The 22752-nt window shown below is 39.1% G+C and overlaps 1 protein-coding gene across 7 annotated transcripts; it reads right to left on the reverse strand.

Moving 5' to 3' along the window:
• Window positions 1–5270: 5270 nt before the first annotated feature.
• On the reverse strand, window positions 5271–22529 carry uckl1b (uridine-cytidine kinase 1-like 1b). Of its 7 annotated transcripts, XM_051424746.1 has the most exons (16): window positions 19973–20044; window positions 19615–19743; window positions 16874–17067; window positions 16082–16188; window positions 13997–14167; window positions 13251–13322; window positions 12251–12440; window positions 11923–11984; window positions 9610–9629; window positions 8770–8868; window positions 8555–8648; window positions 7989–8051; window positions 7710–7832; window positions 7265–7372; window positions 7012–7168; window positions 5271–6905 (listed from the first exon to the last, which is right to left on the reverse strand). In XM_051424746.1, exons 2-16 carry the CDS (start codon window positions 19680–19682, stop codon window positions 6826–6828), a joined length of 1608 nt encoding a protein of 535 aa, XP_051280706.1. In that variant the 5' UTR covers window positions 19683–19743; window positions 19973–20044; the 3' UTR covers window positions 5271–6825. The 7 variants fall into 7 exon arrangements, with proteins under 7 accessions (XP_051280706.1, XP_051280703.1, XP_051280704.1 ...); XM_051424743.1 differs by lacking the exons at window positions 19615–19743; window positions 19973–20044 and adding an exon at window positions 22391–22529; XM_051424744.1 differs by lacking the exons at window positions 9610–9629; window positions 19615–19743; window positions 19973–20044 and adding exons at window positions 10762–10778; window positions 22391–22529.
• Window positions 22530–22752: the final 223 nt, after the last annotated feature.

A 22752-nucleotide genomic window follows, 5' to 3' on the forward strand; every position in this document is an offset into this window, starting at 1 on the left:
TACTACAAACCGGATTATTGATATTGTGAGATTGTGATGGGAGGGCTACAGAATAACAAATAATGCAACACTCCATTGTCCACTGAATATTGGCAGGGGTGTGACAGGGTGCACCTGCTCTGTCTTTAGTCCCTTTTTCAGAATCAAATACAGACTTTTATGAAGGGGAGTCGCTAACATAAAGACCTTTAAGCTAATAAAATACATGAAAACGAATATAGGCCAATATAACTTATAAACGACATTTATAGCACACAATCAAACCACAAGCACATGCCGTACAGCTCGGTTTACATTGGTTAGTTTTTAAGGCCACATCAATGTTTACACCCTCTCTAAAAAAAATCATGATATGCCTCATTTCAAATCAGTGCCAAAGTGTACTGAAAGGTTACAGCTATTTTATTTGTCTTTTTTCTTGTATCTGAATATGGGCTATACATACTCTCTAAGGAGTATTGTAATCTGGAAATAGGAAAGTTCTTTCTTATCTTGTATGGAAACATTTGCAGGACTAGAATTGAACTAAAATAGAAACGATTGTGCTAATTTAAAACAACTTTGCAAATATCTGATTGGATATATCAGGCTTCTTCTATTTCCATTTGCACTTCATTTTATATCTGTGATTTTCAAATTGAATTACATATTATTCTCAGTGAGAGGTCAGAATGTAAAAAGAAATTGCATTTGTTCCTGTGAAAGGGAAAAGGTGCACATGCCACTGTACAGATCTCCCCAGAAATAACATTTTTAAGGCAATTTTTCAAAAATGTCCTTCCTCGGGTTGAATGCTGGCAGACCCTTGGTTATGTTCAATTTCCGTGCAAAAAATGATTTTAACAGAACTTTTGATTTCAATAAACAGGTCAGAAAGCAAAGAGACAAAAAAAAGATGGGATGTAACAGGCTGACAAGCAGAGCGACCAGAAAGTGCCACATCTGCACAATAGTAGAGATACTGCAAATGCTACGATACATATTGTCTTGTATTGTCTCTGGAGCATTTTTAAAAAAGAATAAAGTCTATCTTTTAAACAATTATTTCCCTGAGAGTCTCCAAATGCACTAATGTTTTTCTTTTAATTTTATGTTGTTTTATTTTATTTTAAAAAGACTTATATTTTCACGTATCACTTTTATACCTTTGCCGCTAACTTCTGTTCTCTGCAAAAGGATTCAGTAAATGTCGAATTACATTTGTGTTACAAATTGGCAAAAAATTATTGATTGGTTTAAAAGCTGATTTTACTTTAGAATTTTTTGAATTTTGAACACTTACTGTATAGTCTAAACTGAAATGTGTTTCCTGGAACCAAATCAGATATTAAAGTGCACGCTGTAGGTGCACATTCAAATACTAGTTTTGTAAAATTATTTTAAAAGTTCCACAGAATTTGTGCAAATTGTCGGTGATAAAGTATCAAAGGCAGTAGGCTTGAATATTATTCCACCTGACTTATATTTGCTTACACGTCCCACACAGAGTGCAATATAGTTAATATACAATATATACGTATATGAATACACTTTCTTATTCTGCACCTTGTAATTTCTTGGGCATGCATCATCTTTTCTAGTTTGAAATAATATGATTATTAACAGAAATTGTTTCTGCAGATGTCAAATAAGAACCGCAGAAATTGATTGAACTGCTTTACACATACATAAGCTCACACAAGAGTCTTAGCTTTGGTAAGTAAATCACTACCAAAAATAGTATCTTTGTTTGTTTCAGTTTTTAATATCACATTTTAACTCAGGAAGATTTTTGCCAGTTGTTACAGTGTGAAAGAAGTATGTGAGGCAACCTTCAACAAGTCCTTTTCAGGACAGAAGAAGCCATTTGTGAAGACATTAGAACAGAATAATTGAATAGGTGATTCAGGTGATTTAGCTTTCAAATTCAAATCAAAATGATCAAAGTAATTTCCACAAGCAGTTACAACCTCTGCTCTCTGGTTAGCGTGTACATTGCTCCCTCTACTGGTAAATAGGCATTGTCATGTTGGAGGAAACTGTTGCTTTCTTTCTCCACATTTAAAGTAGAGTTCTGTGTGAGAAAAGACTGTCAAAGGTAAATTTTTTTGAACGCTGGCATTTATAATAAGTTAAATGAAGGTTTGTTTTTCCCCACAGTGCTGATGTGCAATCATTCATTCATGATTCAGTATATCAGAGACAAACTGAAAATGTATGTTTTGATGATAAAGTCAGACAATTTTTTAATTTAATATTCATAATTTACGCTGCTGTTTCTTTTTTTGAGGATACTAGTTCTCTATCGGATAATTCAAAACCTTGCTTTCTGAATATCAAACCATATAACAGCACAGTCCGGGCAGGTTTTGGCGCTTTTTGGTGTTCCTCCTCATAATCTGCTGAGGTGAGTTAGCGTTTCATGGGCTGACGAACCTGAGATTGAGCCTGAAATCACCATTCTCAGGTTGGACAGTCCTAGAAAGAACCACTCATGAGTTAAAGCAGGGTTTTGTATGCTTTTCAGGCTGATCCATAAGCCTCAGTACACTGTGTCCATGTTGAGCGCGACTCCTACAAAAAAAAAAAAAAAAAAATACAATTTCTCTGTTTTATGATATTTTACGATCTGGTCCAGATGTGTTTATACATCTGCAAATGTGCACCTTCTGGGTGTTCTGCTGGTGGGTGTTACTGCTTTAATAACATCTGCAGATGCACAAAGGTCCACTTTAAGGCCACGTGGAAGAGAGATACTATAATAAGATAATAATGTTGGTCACTAACATTGCTAATCACCTTCTTCCGAAAGCTGTATTTTTAAAAACGTATCACCCTAAATGTAATAAAAGTATCTGCTCAAATAAGCTATACTATAAGTTTTTGATATCTGTGACCAAAAATGACTGTTTTGTTGTTGCTGTGTTGTAAAGTTATTAAACAAATAAAAGTGTAGATTAAAATAAAAGTATAACTTAAAATAATCCATCAAATAATGTAGTCACTGACGTCCTGATTTTGGCGCCAGAAACAACATTTAAAATAAAAGTGAGAAAATGCAATTTTTTCTATTTTTAAAGGCCACTGATTAAAGGAACAACAGTGATTTTCATTCATTCTGGCTATGGAATTTCACTTCCTCTTGTGAAAAAAAAATCTCAATAGATCATTATGTTTATAGGAGGATAAAGATAGTGCTCCTAATGTAAAATATCATATCTCATTTCAGTAAAATTGAGGTTTTAATCTAATGACATACTATAATAGCCACAATTAAATGCATTTCGACAACAGATCTGGATCATATTTGTGCACATTTTCTCATTCAGAAAACTCAGAGCACAATGTAAGAAGGTTAACACCATGCCTGACTCTCTGTTGTTAGCTAACCTGCGCTGAAACTACTCAGAGAGCAATTAAACACTCCAGCCAACGGAGCCTAATGCACAAACTGCATCTCATACTAAACACATCTAAATTACCCTGGCCTGACTTTATGAGGGCAGCACAGTCTCTTAGAAATGTTACTGTCGTGATAAACTATTCAGATGGAGAACACAGGAGAACACACACACACACACACACACACACACACACACACACACACACACACACACACACACACACACAAGCGAGAAAGAGAGAGTAAAAGGAGAAGGAGGAAAAGGAAAGACAATACTTTTCCTCCTCCTGTCCTCTTCAACAGACTAATCCAAACCCTCTTCACATGATTCAGAAATACTTCACTGTCTGAATAATTCATCCTCCAAATATCTGCATTAAGCCAGTGTATTGTGTTGGCCTACTCACACCATCACTTCACATTTACAATCCAGGCACTCACAGCCAGATAAACACATTAACCCAACAAATAACAACAATAAATATATAGAAATGATCCATGTTTCCTCCCTTGCATCTCGCAACACTCATTTCAATAATGGAGGATTGTGGCAAGTTTGTGAAAGTCTCCTTCTCCCTAAGAGCTATCAAAGTCTCCTCTGCGTACTTCTTACCCACATGGCAGACCCCTCTGGCTCCTCAGGCCCAGTCGAAGCAAACAGGGGAAACAATCTTCATCATGTTAAAAGTCATGACCCAAAAGAAGGCACACAGGAAGAGAGCAGAGCAACCTGGAGCAAAGCTAGTGACATGAGGATGAAAAAGAAACACAGGTCGCTGAGTTAAAAAAGGCCACTCCTGCTGTCTTTACTAAGCTGTGACCTCATCATGCTCTGTACTACCAATGGGGATTCAACTCTCTCTCTCTCTCTCTCTCTCTCTCTCTCTCTCTCTCTCTCTCTCTCTCTCTGTCTCAAACACACACACGCACACACAGAATACATCACCTTCCTGTTTGTCAGTGCTGGTGGTAAACTTTCCACTGACATCTCCATGTGCCAATCTGAAGTTTTCATGCATATTGTCACAAACCATTTTAATAATATATGAATAATAATCATATATAATAACATGTATATTTCATGCATAATTGCATCATGCAGTGGAACTCATTTGTGTGTGCGTTTGTGCTTGCATGTGTGAGTGTGTGCATGTGAGTGTGTGTGTGTGTGTGTGTGTGTGTGTGTGTGTGTGTGTGTGTGTGTGTGTGTGTAGCGGGAATAATACAAAATACTGAGACTTAGTTATTGCAAATTTAAGTCAATTTAACAAATTAAATTAACTCATTATAACATTTAAATCAAAAGACAGAGAGACAGATTCAAAATGTTGCAGAAAAAGAAAATCTTTGACAGCTGCATATGTAACACTTGACAGACTCAAGAAGTACAAGAATAAAAATACTGCTGCTGAGCTTCCTGGTATTCTTAGCTCTTTCACGTCTTTTGCCTGTCCTTCTCACACCTCCTTCCTCAGAAAAAAAGAAGCCTCTTGTGGGTCAATATCTGCCTAATAGGCTGCCAGTTTGTAATTGTCCATCAGCCTCATCAAATGAGTGTCAATCATACTTTACCATAGCCAGCGACTTGACAGCTGTCAGAGTAATAATTATGGAAAGTGATGGAAGATATCATGGTTCCTTTCCATGAGAAGAGGACAACCACAATATCCTTCCTGTTCATTTTCAAAGTGCAGATATTTTCTTTCTCTACTTGAAATGTTTGATTAGAAATTACACAGGTAACCTAAAGAGAAGTTGACTTTATGTGTTTGTGTTTAGTAACCCCACCTAAAGAATATTTTCAGTTGTGACTAAGATATAACCTCTTTGTGAGCTTGCTGAGTATTAGATAACACATTTCACACTTGTAATAAATGAATGTGAGCAATTTAAAGGCTCTATTGCACTTTTATTAAATATATATATAAAAAAACATGCAGCAGAGGTAAACACAAAACAGCACGCAGTCAAACACTGAGGCTGAAAAACAATTGATGGATTTTTAGTACAGGATGACAGTACAGTTGTATTCAGCAGTACGCAAATACTGTACAGTAGCAGGTGACTGAATGGAACAGTAATGGTGAGCAAACAGTACTGACAGTACTTGTAGCTAATGTGGCTACAAGTTGCAGTTACATTTTCAACATGTCGCATTTCATGTTATTTTTTCCTTAATGTTATAGAAATGTCAAAATAAATAACTTTTAACAAATTATCCATTAAAATCAGTTTGATAATTAACCTGCGGAGAGACATCATATATATGTAACTGAAAATGTACTTTATATGCCACACTACTCTCCTTCTGATGTCTCATTGCATCCAAATAACCATATTGATTAATATTGTGGAGTGCGACCCAACATCTGGCAAACGGAAACATATTTGTACAAAGAACAAGGCAATATTAATTAGGCACCAATCATTTCAATACTGATACCAAGTAAAACGCTCAGGCACTAACAGGAGAACACCACACTTTTTTGTGCGTCCTTTTTTTGTAAGTTTTGAGTTCATATGCATCCTCAAATCAACAGCCCTTTGTTTTTTTAAAACAATCTCATCTACTGCATGAAAAACAGAGGCATAAATCAGGATGTGTGCGACTGAAATAAACATCCGTGTTTGTTAAATGCAGTTGACCCATTTTCATAGCGGCAAAAAAGATGTACGACTTGCCTGCCGACTGGTCAGGTCTATCCATATCCAAATTTGTAAATGAAGGACGTTCTGCATAAATATACACCACAAGTGCATACTTTTAGCTGTATAATGAAAAACGGTTTTCAACCCCCATTTCAACTGGTTAGGTCAGCATCCACAGTGAAGAAAAAGGGTAAACCAGAGTGCTAAAAAAAAAAAAAAAAAAAGACAGATACACCTACACATTTTCCGATTGAATGGTCCTTCAGAAAGTGCTCATGGCAATAGAAGTTGAGCAACACAAGTTCATGTTCTGATTTAACTTTTGTAAAAGTTGTGAAGAAGGTATGTGGTAAAAAATAACATTAAAAGCTTTAGACATTTTTTCTTTTACCACACGTGCCAATTCACATTCAGTTGTGTCGTCCACAGTTCATGGCTTAAGGCTAGATATATCTTTTCAATACAATATTCCTGCAAATTTCCATACAGAGATTGTCACAATTTAAACACTAAAATAAAACATGTGTACATATAAAAATATTTCAGACTTTATAACACAACTTTCCACAATAGCATTTACATAAGATTAAATAATATAATTTAAAATTTCAATAAGATGGCTGTACATAGCAATGTTTTTTTTTTTTTCCTGTTTTCAGTTTATTTTTCAGGGCACCTCGTTTGGCTCTTGAAGGTTGCACGTTACGCCCCCAAAAGAGGCAAAGAATATGTCCTCAAATTGTCCTCCGTGGGGCTGAATCACCCAACAAGTTTGTGCACTGCCGATAATTTCTTCAGTAACTGGGTTCATCCATTTCTTCGTCGCTCCAGTCAGGGGGTGCATCCGTGCCAAAGTATCGATCCCCGAAGTTTCCTACAACCAAAAAAAAACCTGTTAAACATTAAAACAGAAAAATCATATAATGCAAGACACAGCATGTCTTATAAAGACAATGTCTGGTTTTCTTTCCAATACTCACCTATGCCAGGTATGATGTGGAAGAGATCGTTGACCTTCTTGTCAACAGCTGTGGTGATGATTTTGACCTGTGGGAATGCGTAGGCCACTGAGTGGACACCCATTTCTGCCATTAGCAAAGACACCAGCAGTATCTTGTCCTCCTGAACATCATGGTCCTGAAAGTGAAAACACACACATGAAAATAGGCTACATGAGGAAAGCAATTAATTGCAGGCAACGTGGACTTGATTTGAACAATCGGGCGCACCCACCAGTAGGACCCGGACAGCCATCATGGCGGCAGCTCCAGTGGACACCGTACAGTCCATCAGAATCACATGATCTTCACTGATGTCTTTTGGTAAACGCAGATAATGAAGCTGAAAATATTCAGAGATAGGATGTGGGTTAATAAATGCAACATACATGAACAGTGCCATCCTGTAGCTGCATCATGGGTGGAATTATGCAGAAATCCCCCAACCTGAGAATTTCAAGGACAGGACGTGAAGATAAGCAAAATGTGTGATAAAACAGGAAGATGCCAAACTACGAGAAATTCACTGTGAGATAGTATTAAAGAATGTGTTAATATGTGAATAAGCCACATTAAAGGACATTAAAGGTGTTTGCAGGACAATTATAGCAAAAGGTTTTATGCAAAGTCTATAACCCATGAGCCACAATTTGTCTCTTATAAATCTTACAAGTCTGTACCTCTGGTTCTCCTGTGTCCTGGTTGGTCTGGATGAGGATCTTGCCGATGCGGACATCTTTGCAGACGGCCCTCAGAGCCGGCTCCATGGTCTCCCCGGCTCGCAGGATGGACACGCCTGTGATCTGAGGAAAAACAAAAAGAAGAGAAAAAAATTAAACAGAGGTTAATTGCATCAGTTTAGGCAGAGACTAAAACTCTTCTGAATGGTCTTTAAAATAATAATAATAATTAAAAAAAAGAGTTGAGAAGATGGCAGGATGTAAATGGAGTTCACTCACCCTCTTCCCGTGGAAAGTCTTGCCTTCGTAATCCTCTCCCTGTGGGGTCTGGACTATGTGGACCTGAGATAATATTAAAAATAATAACAGTGTGAGTACAATGCTGAGTGCTATTAGTGTGCTACAGAAGTCAGGAAAATAGTTTGTGACCAACTACAGTGATTTTCAAACTCTCAGCCATGTGTGTGTTTCTGTATCTTATGGTTAACATATGGAAACTTTCCATTGTGGTGACTTGATAAGTTTCCATGCTCTTGCTGTAAGCCTCTAGGCGTACGTCTACTTGATTCTCTGTTTAGCAAACACAAGCTCTTACTCTTTTTCCATTAATCTTTACCTTTTAATACTCATACGCATTTTAAGGCCACATAATGTGTCTCACTCTGTTGCTGACTTGTCACTTTCTGTCTACCCATTGGTTATCTCATGCTTTCTCTCTCCTACACTTCTCCATCTACGCCTAGGTATCTAATGGGTCAGAGTCAATGTCCTACTTAATACAAAGGATTACAGAACCTTGATGCAGTGCTATGGATTAATTAACAGTGTATGTCAGTGTTTGGCACCTGTGAGGGGAGGAAGGAGAGTGCTCGCTCAATCAACAGACGCATCAACCTCTTCGAGTAGAAGATGAACTCGTCTCGGCTGGTTTCCTTGTTTCTAAACGTGGTGATTAGGAAAAGAGTGATACAGGATTTATAATGGTGGTAGCTGCTGTACACTGCACATGTTTTTTATGGAAACATTGTTAACGTAACAAATCAACTTTCTCAGCTTTTACCTGATGATGGTGTGCATGCCCCTGACCTGGGGTGTGCTCTCCAGAACGCTGAGGGTCTGGGGGAGGGGTTGGGCCTGGTGTGCAGAAGCCAGGGCTGCCCTGTAACCACGGCAACAAATAGTAGAGCGGGGGTGGTGCGGGGTGAGAGGAGTGGAAAAAGGAAAGATGGACAGACACATGAATACTACACACCACACAAGTGCAATTAACACTTCTCTGCACGCATGTGTATAATACGTACTGTGTGCACATTCAGAAAACAAACACACACACGCGCACACAGACGTGTAAGTACATGCAAAAAACCAAATACATCACAAACAATTTTTAAGCAGTATTTAGAGCAAAGTTGATAATGGTAGTGTGTAACCACTGTAATGGGATTACTTGGGAAAAGTCAGATGCACAAAATTGCTAAGCACATAATGCCAGTGTTGAGTACTTCAGTGGAAAATTACAGCAGCACAGAGACCGTGATGATGGAAAACAAGTTAGACAGTTTATTGCAAAGGTCAAGAATGAAAACTGATCTGTTTAAAAATTAACATAAAATATACTGATTTGAAATAAAATTTCACTGTGTCATATAAATAAATGCATGACAGGTTTTTTTTTACAATAGGTCTCTACTACTTGTAATAATTCCCTAGGACTCCACACATTTATATTAGGTTTGAATATCCAGTTAGCCTAGGTCTACCCCAGGCTCTAAAGAGGAACACACACACACTGTTACAAATACTCAGTGATGCAGTCATGTTGATACTACAGTATCTGTACACTGAGATAAACATTAGCCAGATGCAAAGAAAAAGAGAAAATCATAGCAAATCTGCTCACATATCCCAGCGAAGTTTCCTCTATGGGGAGATTTTTTTTGACGAAACAACAACAATCACAACGGAGGGGGGACACAGATAGACGAAAAACAACAGATAAGAGGAGGAAAAAAAATGAGAAGAGACACATCAGGTGGATGAAGGGATTATCAGACACAGTCAAAAGTGTGACAGCTGAGAGTTGAAAATGTCAAATGTGTTGGAAATGCGCTTAGCGCTGAGGTAAACTGCCATTATAAGTAATATAATATTTCCTGGTTATCAATTGGTGTATGTATTATGATTCTGGGAAGGAATGAAGAAACAGGCCGTGCTTTAAAAGATCTTTCATATATGCTGCTCTTGCTGCAATTTCGAACAGATTTTGATATCTATACACGTGCATCCATTGTGTTTTTGCGTGGGAGGTGCACATCGTGTGGCTGTCACTCTTTCACTGTGTAGAACAGTAGAGGTTGGTATTTCAGCTCACAGGCCCCAGCACATCCTGTGTCTAAAGACAGACACCGAGCTCACTTCCTCTCGCTCTCTGTCTCAGATACTGTGGCCGACATTCAATGGAAAAACTCAGCGCTTTGTAGTAGGGCATTGGAAACTTTCTCTGTGGCTGAGGTATATGATAGTCAACAATAGCTGTAGAAAGAGCTTCCTCTCTCTCGCTTTCTGTTGTAGTCACTCTCTCTCTTATTCGTGTTGCCGCTGAAAGGAGGGGTCAGTGACTTGACTCAGTGGTGTATTTTTAGACACAGAAGGCAGGAAGAGTGTGAGTTGTCATTTCTCTAGAAGGTAGAGAAAAGGAAAACCAACGTCTTTACATTAAATGCTGGCTGCACCACACCACATCCAAACTTTTGATCTTAGTTGGACTTAGTTAAAAGCGGCTTTCATGCAGTTTTTAGATTTAGATTTCTTTACACCAGTAAGTCTTTGGCACAGTCTCATACTCTTATGACTGATCAATAAATAGGTATATTTGCTCTACATATACAACAGTGCCGCCTGGTGATGTGCCATGGCAGCCAGCAGATCAGTGGAAGGTAAAGGTTGGTTTTGCTGGCCTCTTTTCCTCTCTCTCCCAGTAAGACGCTGGAGCAGTTGGGGAACTGGACAGATGGTAAGGAGAGAATGATAGACAGGATAAAGGCCACTCTACCTGACGCTGAGCTCGCGCTGTGAGCCATGGAGGGATTTGGGGTGGAAGGGAAGTGGGGGAGAGAGAGTGAGAGAGCAGTCCATCAGCAGCGTGTGTGTTAATGTGTGTGTGTGTATAGTGGGGAGAGAACAAAGCAAACTGAATTGTGGCACAAAGTGCTACCCACTAGCAAAAATGTGCCTTTGGTGACAGTTAGTGCATGTTGCACAACAAATGAAAACAGCACACTCTGCTGTGTGTCAGAATGAACCATGGAGACAGGATTTCTATTAGCGCCGTGCAATCAATGCCACATAATTACGTATCAGGATTTAATTGCTCCACAGCAATAAATGTAATGTAATATTTTTTTTATTCACCTCAAAACTCAAACCTATAAATCTAAAACAATATATCTTGAAATGAGTTTGATATGGATGAATATCGATCCAGGGGTTAACACTGTGACAACAGTGTTTAAATAAAGGATCAAATTGGAGCTGCAAATGAGCTCTTCATTACAAGAGGTATACACCTTCTCTGCCCTGAATGTGTACTGTATTTATACACACATGAAAAACTTGCAGGTAATCTTAAAATAAGAAGATTTTATATAAACGATTATAACTACAGATTTATATCTTTCTTCGTCTTTTCTTTGTTTTTGTCCAAAAAGTGAAAATACAAGGCTTTGGCTCGGGATTCATCCTACTCAAATAAAAAAGTACTAATTTGCATTTGCAATTTTAAACCACAATGAGACACATAAAGCAATAAGCACTAAATAAATAAAAACAATAATTAAGTATCAATTAATAATAATAATAATAATAATAATAATAATAATAAAATAATAATACTTTGTAAAATAATATATTTCTATCTGCATGTTCTGTTCAAAGTTACCGAACAAGCCTGGAGTACCGATGCACATTCACCCTCCCCTAAAATCTGTGCAGTGTATTTTCTATCCACTAGAGGGAGTAATGGAGCTTGTGATAGAAAAGTGATAAAAAAGTGCAGATCATCCCTACAGTACACTAAATATCCTTTCAGCTCTAACAGTAAAATGTACTGAGTCAGAATAATGCCCTTATCTGCTTCAATAATGACACATTATATGTGTGCGAGTCTGAGAGCATGTATGTGTGAATGTAGGTCTGTACGTGTGACCTCTCTTACCTCCTCCAGTTGACTGTGGACATGCTGCACGATCAAGTCAATGGCTACCATGTTACCACCACCTGACGGGACATCAAACCAAAAAACGGTGGCACGGTGTTAATTTATGATCATGTCAGTTTGAAAACATACAGTGCCTTATTTAGTTTCACAGCATTTAAATGAAAGACGATGTGACAAAATTCCAACCACAACAAATTTGAATAAAGTTACTGTACTGGTGCATTGTCCATTGACTTTATTTGTTTTTTTTTTTCTACTATGACAGTAGTTGTTGTGTCAATTTGAACCTATATATAAGTAAAGTGTGTGTGGAGTAAGCACGCACCACGGGGCACCACAATATCAGCCAGGCGCATAGTGGGTTCAATGTACTGCTCAAACGCCGGCTTGACAAACTTGTTGTACTGTTTGATGACACCCTCAATGTCTCTTCCCCTGTCTGTAATATCCCTCCTCAACCGACGAACCAGCCGGATGTCAGAGTCGGTGTCCACAAAAATCTTCATGTCCAGCAACTGCCAGAGAACATAAAATGGAGAGAAAATGTTAAGTTGAACAAGACAACATAAAAAAAAAATGGCAAGCTAAATATAACTTCTTGATTCTATGTTTAGCCTATTCGTGGTGTTTTAGGATCAAACTCTTTCTATTATGTGAAATTATATCAAATTATGTCCTTTGTTTTGAAATTGAAGTTTCCCTTGCTTGAAATTCATACTTCTTTTTTCTTGACAACCAGTGTAAAATACCCAAAAAAGAAAAATTTGCATTTTGTGTTTTTCAACTCATAATTATTGAAAACACTGTTTTTCTCCAACAGTGATAATTACCTCTGATATCAACAGCACCTGAAAACATTTACTTTGTTTTATTGTCTGCGTATTAAACTACCTGTCATGGATGAATCCATTAAATAAGTGACATTTTACAATTGAAAAACAAAACTGTTCTCTGCTGGATAAAGTCTTTGATGCAGACTATGTTTCTAAATCACTTCAAATGTATCTTTGGCATTTCTGTGCTGACATTTCTTGCCACTTATCAGACGACATACATGCAGTTATCGGTATATGCAGTTTTGAATTTATATACTTTTGAATTTGTTAACATTTTAATTGCAGATTGTACATTTAAAACACTTGATTAGCTAGTTTTTTCATAGACAACACTGCTTGGTGTAAGTGAATAAAATTGAAAAAAAAAAAGCACCCCACCCACATATGCACAGGAAAACATTCTTGACCACATGCGCAGATAAAAATAAAGCCCAAAACACAGCAGTACCACTGACCGTCTGAAAATATTAGAGAACAACTTTGCCCTACCTGCAAAAGCTTTTTATCTGTGAACGCCATGATTCCCTCAAAGATGATAACACTGGCTCCATATACAGTTTTCTGTAGGGGACACAAATGCATGTAGTATTACAGTACAATGTACATACAAAGTACATGGCCAGCCAGCCAGCCAGCCAGCCAGCCAGCCAGCCAGCCAGCCAGCCAGCCAGCCAGCCAGCCAGCCAGACAGACAGACAGATAGATAGATAGATAGATAGATAGATAGATAGATAGATAGATAGATAGATAGATAGATGGATAGAGTTTATTAATCCCTGAAGGGAAATTAGGTCATCATACCAGCCAGGTACATTTAAATACAATAAAATACAACAGTAGAATAAAATAAAATACTGAGGTAGAAAAGATAAAAAAGATAAATAAGATAAATAAGATAAATAGATAGATAAGGTATAAGGATAGATAAGTATACCACTATGTATATTGCAACAACCGGATGAATCATAATTCACAGGTACCACTGAAGAGAGAATGTCTAACTATAGTTAACAGACGTTGAAGTATAAAAATAAATAGACAGAAATCACAATAATGGTTTGTCAGTGACCATCTGGAGTAGCAGATTTGCAATGCGACTCTAAACCTCTAGCGAGGGAGATTAAAACCCTCTTAGGTAAACGAGAAACTGAGATTATATTCAGTAACTCTGACATGCTACTTATTAACTTACAAAGTGCATCACCATGTGTTTGGATGTGTGTATTGATCCTTACCCACTCCTTCTGTCTCCCATGAGTTGTAAAGTCATACACAGGGATTTTCACACTCTTGCCCTGTTTGAGTTTTCGCAGGGTGTGTGTCAGCAGATCAAAGTCAAAGGCATCAGGGTGATCAAAGTTATAGTCGTTACTGGCAGCCAGTGTCTGCTCCTCTGCGGACAGGACCTGAGGATCGCAACAATGTTGGAATTATGCTGCTTTCCATTTGTCTCGTGAACTCGGAACCCGAGTTGGAAAGTGTAAATCTAGCAGCTATCTCGCGTGATTTCACAGAGACACACCCTTTTGGTCGGAATTTCAGCCGTCCCACTCGGGGTTCCTCAGGGTACCCAGAGCTGGACGGGGGGGCACGTATGACCCGCAAAACAAAGATGGCAGCGCCCATATTAAGATGTATTTTCTTTGTATTTGTACTATGTTGGTCGTTTTAATGTCGATTTTAAATGCTCCTACACACTTGTTTACATTGCTGCTTTAGTCCGGTCACCAATTTAAGCATTGCACGGTGTTGCTGTGCGTACAATACAAGTAAAGTTTTGTTTTCGAGCTGGTTTGCTAAATAGGCTAATGTAGCTAACAATAACACTAGCCCGCCACTGCCCCTGGTGGCTCGAGAGAAACGCCACAGCACTTGTTGAAATTGAAATAGGCGAAAATGGCAAAATATTATTGAAATGTAAGACTTGCAATAACGGAATTACTTGAAATGTTAGTGTTTCTGTAGAAAAACGTATTATTATTTCACATTGAGCTTGTTTAGATGAGCCACAAACAATAACAACACAGCTGCTGCACTTCTTTCCGACTCGTAATGCCCGAAGACAACTGGAACGCTATAAGTGGTACAAGCCAGGCAATGACGTCACGTTCTCGCGGCAGAACAACTCGGGTTCTGAGTTCACGAGACAAATGGAAAGCAGCATTACTTAAGAGCACACGTGCCACAATAATGATGCTTTTCAAGCACAACAAAAAAAAAAATCTTCCTCTGTCTCTCAGTTTCTGGCTTTTGCTTAGACACACACATTGGCATAGCGAGAATAAAAGAAGACTGATGAAACAATTTTACATACATACATTCAAATAAACCAAGTACACAATATTGTTCTGGAAGATAATTTACATAAGCGTGTGCAAAACCACTTGGACACGGATCACTGCTGAAGAGCAGTTGAAGTTAGGGGACCTAAATTTAGGAGAACATCATGCGCCACTGTGACGTCTGTACCAGGTGGTGTGTGTGTGAGTGTGTGTGTGTGTGTGTGAGAGAGTGTTTGCTTGTGTGCGTTTGCCCTTAGGGTGGTTGAGCATTAAAACACAAGATCTGGTATTTGGCAGTTTCAAGACAGCAACACCCCATCCTCAAGTGAACTGATACGCAATTAATATGATAAACCTGTGTTACAGGCTTTCTTGGAACCGTGTGCAAAGTTCAACAGAAGACCAGGACATACTAATTTAAAAAGACAAAATGTTTTAGATGCCAACCTCTGGTATTGCAGTGTAGTGAAGGCTACAGCACCACTGGCCACCAGTAAATCCCTCCTACTCTGCACAGCTTGAACTGTTGCTGTCAGATTGTGACAGGATTACATAACCAGAGAGTGGGTGGAGGCCTAGAAGGGCAAGAATGATGGCTCTTACTTGACTGCTCTCCACCACTCTTTTTCTCTCCCCAATTCGCTCACTACTATGCTTCTATTTTGACCCCTCTGCCGTATAATATTGTATCCTCTCCGTCTTCCTTTCTCTCTAGTCACTCCTCTTATCCTCACTTTCCCCCTGGGATCCAAAGCCAATCCCATTTTCTCTCTTTCACTCTGTCTTCTGCACTCAGTCTCACTCTTTCCAACCATCGGGCCACTGGGGAGGTTGGCAGCCATACAAGACAAAGATGAAGTAATAATAAAAGGAAGAAGGGATTTCTTGGACTCATCTAAGATGTCTAGAGATTTTAATCTTCTAAAAGAAGTATTTGGATTTATGTAAATACATGCACAAATTTAGCAGGTGCATAGCAGCATGCAAATGGACACACACCATCAATACATAGCACACATACTGCACACACATGCACACCTTGTAAAAAGAGTCCATTGAGAGTAGAACAACCCATGGAACATCTAGAGCTTCAATTATTTTCCTGGCTACGGTCGTCTTTCCTGAAGCGCTGCCACCACACAGACCTGTGATAGAATATTGACATAAAAACAATGGTTGTAGACGTTTAATTGCACAAGTGTTATTCTAAAATACCTTTGCTTGGTGGGAACATACTAGTGCTAGCTTGGCAGTACATCCTGTATGCTGTGGTTGCTTTAGGCTATAATTTGGATATAGGGAGGCAGGTAGAAACAGAGACCAGTCCTTTCTTCAAGGTAAACATCTCCATTAACAGGTGGTAAGGTATTTTCAGAAATTCTGATCCTCTTGCACAAAACACACTATGTACAACACTTCTCTGTAGCAAAGCAGAGCCACCTCTCTGTTAAAATGTCAATAATGACAGTGAATGAGCTTGTCAATACCCATTAGCAGGAAACACGGTAATCGCTTTTTTCTGTAAAAGACACTTCTTATGTGTTTGTACAGAATATTATTCTTGTGTCCAAAAGACCTATATGATCAAAAGTGAAATAGTTAGTTACATATTCTTTTAGATTTAGACTTTAGACTCAGTTCTTGACCTAGCAGAGGTTCTTATTTTTTCCTTCAGTTTTGGCAAAAACATGTATGCACACTATTTATATACATTCTGATGTATATCATTGCAAAGTTATGGGAGAATGTACTTTAATGAAACAAACTTAAAGAAGGAAAGAAACATCAGTGTTGCTACATTGTGGGGGTGCAACTCTTTAAGTGTCCTACCAATGACGAAGGCCTCTTTAGACTGTGTTCCATGTTCGTTGTACCAGGGTGGGCGGCCAGCAGTGTAGATGGTTCGTTTGGAGGTGCGTAGGAGAGGGGGCTCAGACTTACACTGGCTGGTGGTCCTTTTCCTGGGTGAAAGACCTGTGCTTACCGAGGGGAGAAGCCGGTCCAGTGATCCCTCACCACCCCCACTGCGAAACAACAAACACACAACAGAACCCACCATCACTGCTTGTAGTAAAGGAACTTTTGTTGGTGTATATTTCCTAGAACTGGACAAATTACTGGTCTTGCACACCACTCTGTAAACATTTAAAATGAGCAATTTCTTCTTCTTTTTTTGCCCACAAATAAGCTCAGCATGGGGTATATAATAAAATGGTTGGTAACAGGGATTTTCATTTAACTAAGTAAACTGTGCAATGAGAGACAGCCCAACGCCATAGCACAACCACTGCTCATTATTGCCCTTTTGTCATGTGTTGCATTTGAATCGTGGTACAGGTGATATACAGATGTCAGTGTGGGATGTGTATCTGTTGGGTGAACCTGAACAGTGGCCCAGTTAACTCACAGTAAACAAGACTGAGCTAGTATTCTGTTCCCTCATGTCATGAGTTAATGTTTAGTTTTTACATCTTTAACAGGTGAGCTTTGTCTCTGTTAGATCTTGTACAAAATAACTGCTGCAGGTACCAAAGTTCAATATACAGTAACTAGGACGAAACATGTTGACTCAACAACGTTACTATGTTGTGCAACTAAATCATGTGTACATAAAATATGCCGAGGGTGTAACGAACAATGCAGACCATTGGAATGACATGTTATCAAAAATAACAAGATTCAAAAGTTCCTCATAAACAAATGACAAGAAGCTTTCATTCAAAGCAGGTATGAGACTCATGTTGGAACCAGGAGTGACTTTGCATAGACTATTCAAACTAACTAAACACATTGTTCAATCACATCTTCTGCACAACACAATAACAATACTGATGACGACATTCCCACTAAGGGAAATACCTAGTGCAAGTGTCTTGTATTTCAACACCATAAATTACATCTACAGACTTTGTACTTTCCGTACTGGCTTTTCAGCTTTTGTCACAGCATATGGTACTATAGCCTAGTTAGCCTACTGACTTCTCCACCCAGAGAATAAGTAGTTTTATGTTGTGACTTTACAAGAGAAAAGTGAAGAATGAGAATTAACATTCAGTTAATGGTTGGGGCTTATTACGATTCAGAGCAGAGATTAACAGATCAAAGAACTGGTCTAACCCATTGCTGAGTAACTCCTTTAGAGTCCAGCTTCCCCTGGAAAACCTGCTTCACCTCTTTTACAAAAGGTAGGCACAGGGATCTGTGGCACATTATCTATACAAAATATTATAACTACTTGAACATCATCAATGAAGCAATCGCTTTTATTTTACTAATGCCATTAATAATAAACAGCACATGAAATATCACCAAGAAACATTACCAAAAACAAATACTGCCTTAGTTGTTTTACAAACACAAGTGTCTCTAACTGACAAGTATAACCAGGCAACAGTTGCTGGCAATACTTACTTTAGTATCTGCGACATCCACACTTCACCCAGTGAGGTCTGTAAAAACCCAGATGCCATAACTATAGTAGGCTGAGAACAGTCCTAGGTATTCGTCTGCTATTCAGTCAACTATCGGCTTCCACATCTTTATATAGGCCATATATCTCCCCAGGTACAGCGTCAAGAAGTCAGAGGTGAAGCAAACAAGAGAGAGCAAAGATTTATCTTATCGTACCGGGGTCACCTGAGCTTGGATGGAGCCAGGGAGTGGGCTAAGACTGAGAGAACACATAGACCCATGCATGAGGCATAGCACACACAAACTGGGTTATCAGTTAAAACCAAACCAGGTTGCCATAAAAGATTAGCTTAGTTGACGTTGCTGAATCGTATCCTTGTTCAGTGGTTACAGTTGCAGTACTCGCCGCTCCTAATAATTACATAAACTCATCTATGAATGCAACTTTGTGAAAAGAAAAGGTTATCAAGAGGTCTCACTTTGCAGGGTAGCGCAAACTAGACAGCCTGAGACTCAGAGCACACATGAGGACCAAGTGTAGTCAATGAATATAGTAGCCATAATCAAACAACACAAAGCTTGCACTACATGTTGCTTCTTTTGCCCTCCCTATTAAACGTAAGGCTCTTGGCTTTAAAGAGGGTATTTACAAAGATATTTCCCATTATTGATAGAGATATATATGATAATAAATTGAAAAATGAAATACAATATAATCTTGTTGTTCATCTAAATGAACTGTGTTCTACTGTTATTGCATCAGACAAACTCCTCAGACACCTAAAACAAAACTTAACAAACTCCTTACGTTACCATTACAATTTGTGTTAAATCATTAATTTGTGTAACAGAATTCTGTAATGATAACATGATACGATCACATGACAACATATATAACACTGAAACTTCAGATTATCAGCACAAAAGCACTATCACAGTCACTCACACCAAATTAGCGACAGATGCAAGCTCTCCCAAAGCATGTCAACAAAAACCTAAGAGCTAGACTTCAGAGAGCTACAGACAGGAGTTGTCAACCCTGTTTATCCACACTTAATACTCTCACAGAGTGGATGAGCAAAACACGGGATAGGTGTTTAGTACACCTGAAGATACTTGAATGAAAAAAGCAAAAAGATGAATAAATAAAGTGCACTTACCTGCCATCAGATCTTAGAGTCCAACAGCCAGATATTCTAGCTCCGGAATAAGCCGGTAGAGAGTTCATAACTGGAGAAAAATATATGGGAGGTGTCCACTGTGTGTACTCCGAACGTTGTGTTTAAGACCTATTTCACAGCAACAGGTATACTTAGTATTGTATATACACTCAATCACAATAAAGAGCTTAACAGCACTGTCCACTGGTGCAACCCAGCCAGAGACAGAGAGAGAGAGGTTGGGCAATATAGAGGGGAGTCAGTTTAGATGAGAAACGAAACTTTAAACATCTGTTTAGCTTTCTATTTCTTCCATTCAGTGGAGCAATAGAGAGAGAAAGAAGGCACTGCAGCTTACTAGAGAGAGCGCACTCAATGTTAAACCACAGTGCAGCTTTTCCCTCCTCTTTCACTCGGTCTCTCCACTCCTCCCCTTGGTCGTCCGGCCAACAAATGTAAGAGGATAACCTACCCTCCAGATTATGTTCATTAGGTGATATTAATAGCATCAGGTTAGAGCCAGACCTTCCCACTCCTGGTACACACACACGCGTACATGCCAAGCTTGGGTCATCTGTCTTTGACAGTCAGTGTTGCAATATGTGGCTGGAGGTGAAAGAGGGACCAGAAGAGAGCGACAGAGACGCCGCGAAACAAACTGGGAAAAAAACAAGGAAAAACAAAAGAAAGGAATAGACAAACAGTGACGCAGTTGACTGAATTTACAATAGAGATGCTTCAGGCTGTGTTGGTAAAGTGAAGAGAGGGGAGAGAGAGAGAATACAAAAGAGGAGAAGGGCAGAGGGGAAGCAATGTGCTTTTTACCCTGCAGGGACTCTCCATGTCTCCATGTGCCTTACACCATAGTCTGGAGACGTCAGCACGACAGCAAACACAGATACACACGCACACACACACACACACACACACACACACACACACACACACACACACACACACACACACACACACACCGCAGCAATGTCCCCTCCCTAACTTCACTCACAGCGGAGAGTGGGAAATAAACAGCATGATGAAACCCAACACTACCTCTACTGCTCTGTCAGCTGACAGTCTGAGGAACAGCCCTTGGCAATGCACACACATACGACACAGAAACACACACATGCACACACTGACACTCCTCCCAGGCCACAACTTGAACAGACAAACAAATCATTATTCTCAGAGATCAACAGGAGACAGACTAATTGTTTTCCAGTTCGCGCAAAAACGAACCCAAGAACTGAGCAGGCCACGGCTTCAGAACATCGCTTAGAAAAGCTACTAGATATGATTTAAAGCAACATTTAAAAAGTTTCCAAATATTTGGAGTTTACTTTGGACTTGACAAGACCTCATTTCTGTTTACTTCCTCGTTAAAACCACAGGGGAGAGACACAAGGGAATTCTGTGTTTTTCTCTAATCTTCAGTGTAGTTGTGGGACTGTCGCTGTTGCTTTAAACTGCAGTCAGAAGACAGCTGCAAAGCAAGAAAGCAAAATCGAAACAAGAAGCCTGAACTGGTTGCTATGCCAAACATTCAGCTATCGCTCTATGGCTACAGAGATGCACTGAAGGATTACAGGCCCACACTGAAGTAAAACTTACTCATACCGCATGTATGTGCGGAAAGAGAAATGTTTATCAAACACATACAATATGGGACAAATCCATGTGTTGCTTATTTAAATATTCAGAATTTAACTGTTAAAGAAAGTGAATGTCTTACATGGAAAATGTAAGCCACATTACCCAAACTGCAAATGCTTATTCTAATCTATTTTAGAAACTAGGACTGAGTTATGTAAGTAGATATACACAGGGTGGACAACATAACTCTTGTAATTAATTACCATAATAACCATGCAGCATGATAAAATCGTTGCAAAGCTTATACTGTCTTACTTCAGATGAGTGCGTCAGGGCAGTGTTGATTTTTCCATGTTGAATGTCACTTTAATGCTTGTGATACCGGTTTAGTAAGTCTGCCAAACAGGAACAAACCCTCAGTGCATGAAGCAATACAGTTACACCCCCTTGTGGTTCAGTTGGGTACCACGTTGAAGGCTGGGTTTAATGTGGGTGGTTACAGAGAGCTGACTAACTGGGTCAAAATGACATTTGCATGTGCATTCAGCTACAGTTTTAATCACCTAAAGCAAATGTCGTTACTATCTGTAGCCTGGTATTTCCCCTGAGAGGAGGACATTTGTCAGAAATGAGCACTTTCCTCATGCTGCAGTGCCAGCAAGAAACGCCATGCCATGCTTCTATCCTCAGCTAAATGAAAGCTGTGTCTTATTGCTTTATTAAGGCTAATAATTTAGCTCTAGCTAACGTGCAGCCGTTACACGTTACGTTAGTACATTTAAGTGTGTGGGTTTTTTTTTTTACATATTATATGTAATATTTTATATTTGTGTTTTCCTGGAAGATGACAATGGAGTTATGGTAGGAGGGCACCTCGTGTAAAATGACAACTGTTAAAACCAAGTGATAGAGTGGACAAAACGACGGGCTAAAAGCAGAGCAGGCCGAGTTCCCATGATGAACTTATGTAATAAACTAACAATTACACAGTAGTTTCCTGGCTGCCATTACAGCGACGTGTTACTTTTATAATAAGTAGTGACTGTACAAGGCACACAGTGTGACAGGTCGTGTTTCCGTAAAAGATGCTTAACCCAACTGCCAACTGAAAACGTTAAGAAAAGTCGCTCAAAACAAACGTTTTGTGATCCCAACGGTTTCCGAATAGCGTCCAAAATGTTACCTGCTCGATACAGAGGGAGTTTTCTCTTCGTTCTCCATCTTTGCGAGCCTTTCTTCCCTGCTAACGGCAGACATTGCTACTATGTTGACAATCAGGTGTTGAGAGCACAGTTAAGCACCGAGGCATCACGGGGCTTGAAGGCGGACCGTACTTCACCATCGGTAGGTTACGTCAGCGTCGGACCCCTAGGTGGACTTCATGCCCCAGAATGCATCTGTTCCCGTTGAAGCCAGCAGCATGTACAGTATGATAATCATAGTGGGCCTGGGTGAGGTTCAACAGGCCACGTGTAAGATTTTGGATCTGAACACAGATTTTTTTTTTTTTTTTATCATTCTAGTGCTATCTTTTTACACACATAC

Source organism: Dicentrarchus labrax, unplaced genomic scaffold (assembly GCF_905237075.1).
Source record: "Dicentrarchus labrax unplaced genomic scaffold, dlabrax2021, whole genome shotgun sequence".
NCBI classification, from domain to species: Eukaryota; Metazoa; Chordata; class Actinopteri; family Moronidae; genus Dicentrarchus; species Dicentrarchus labrax.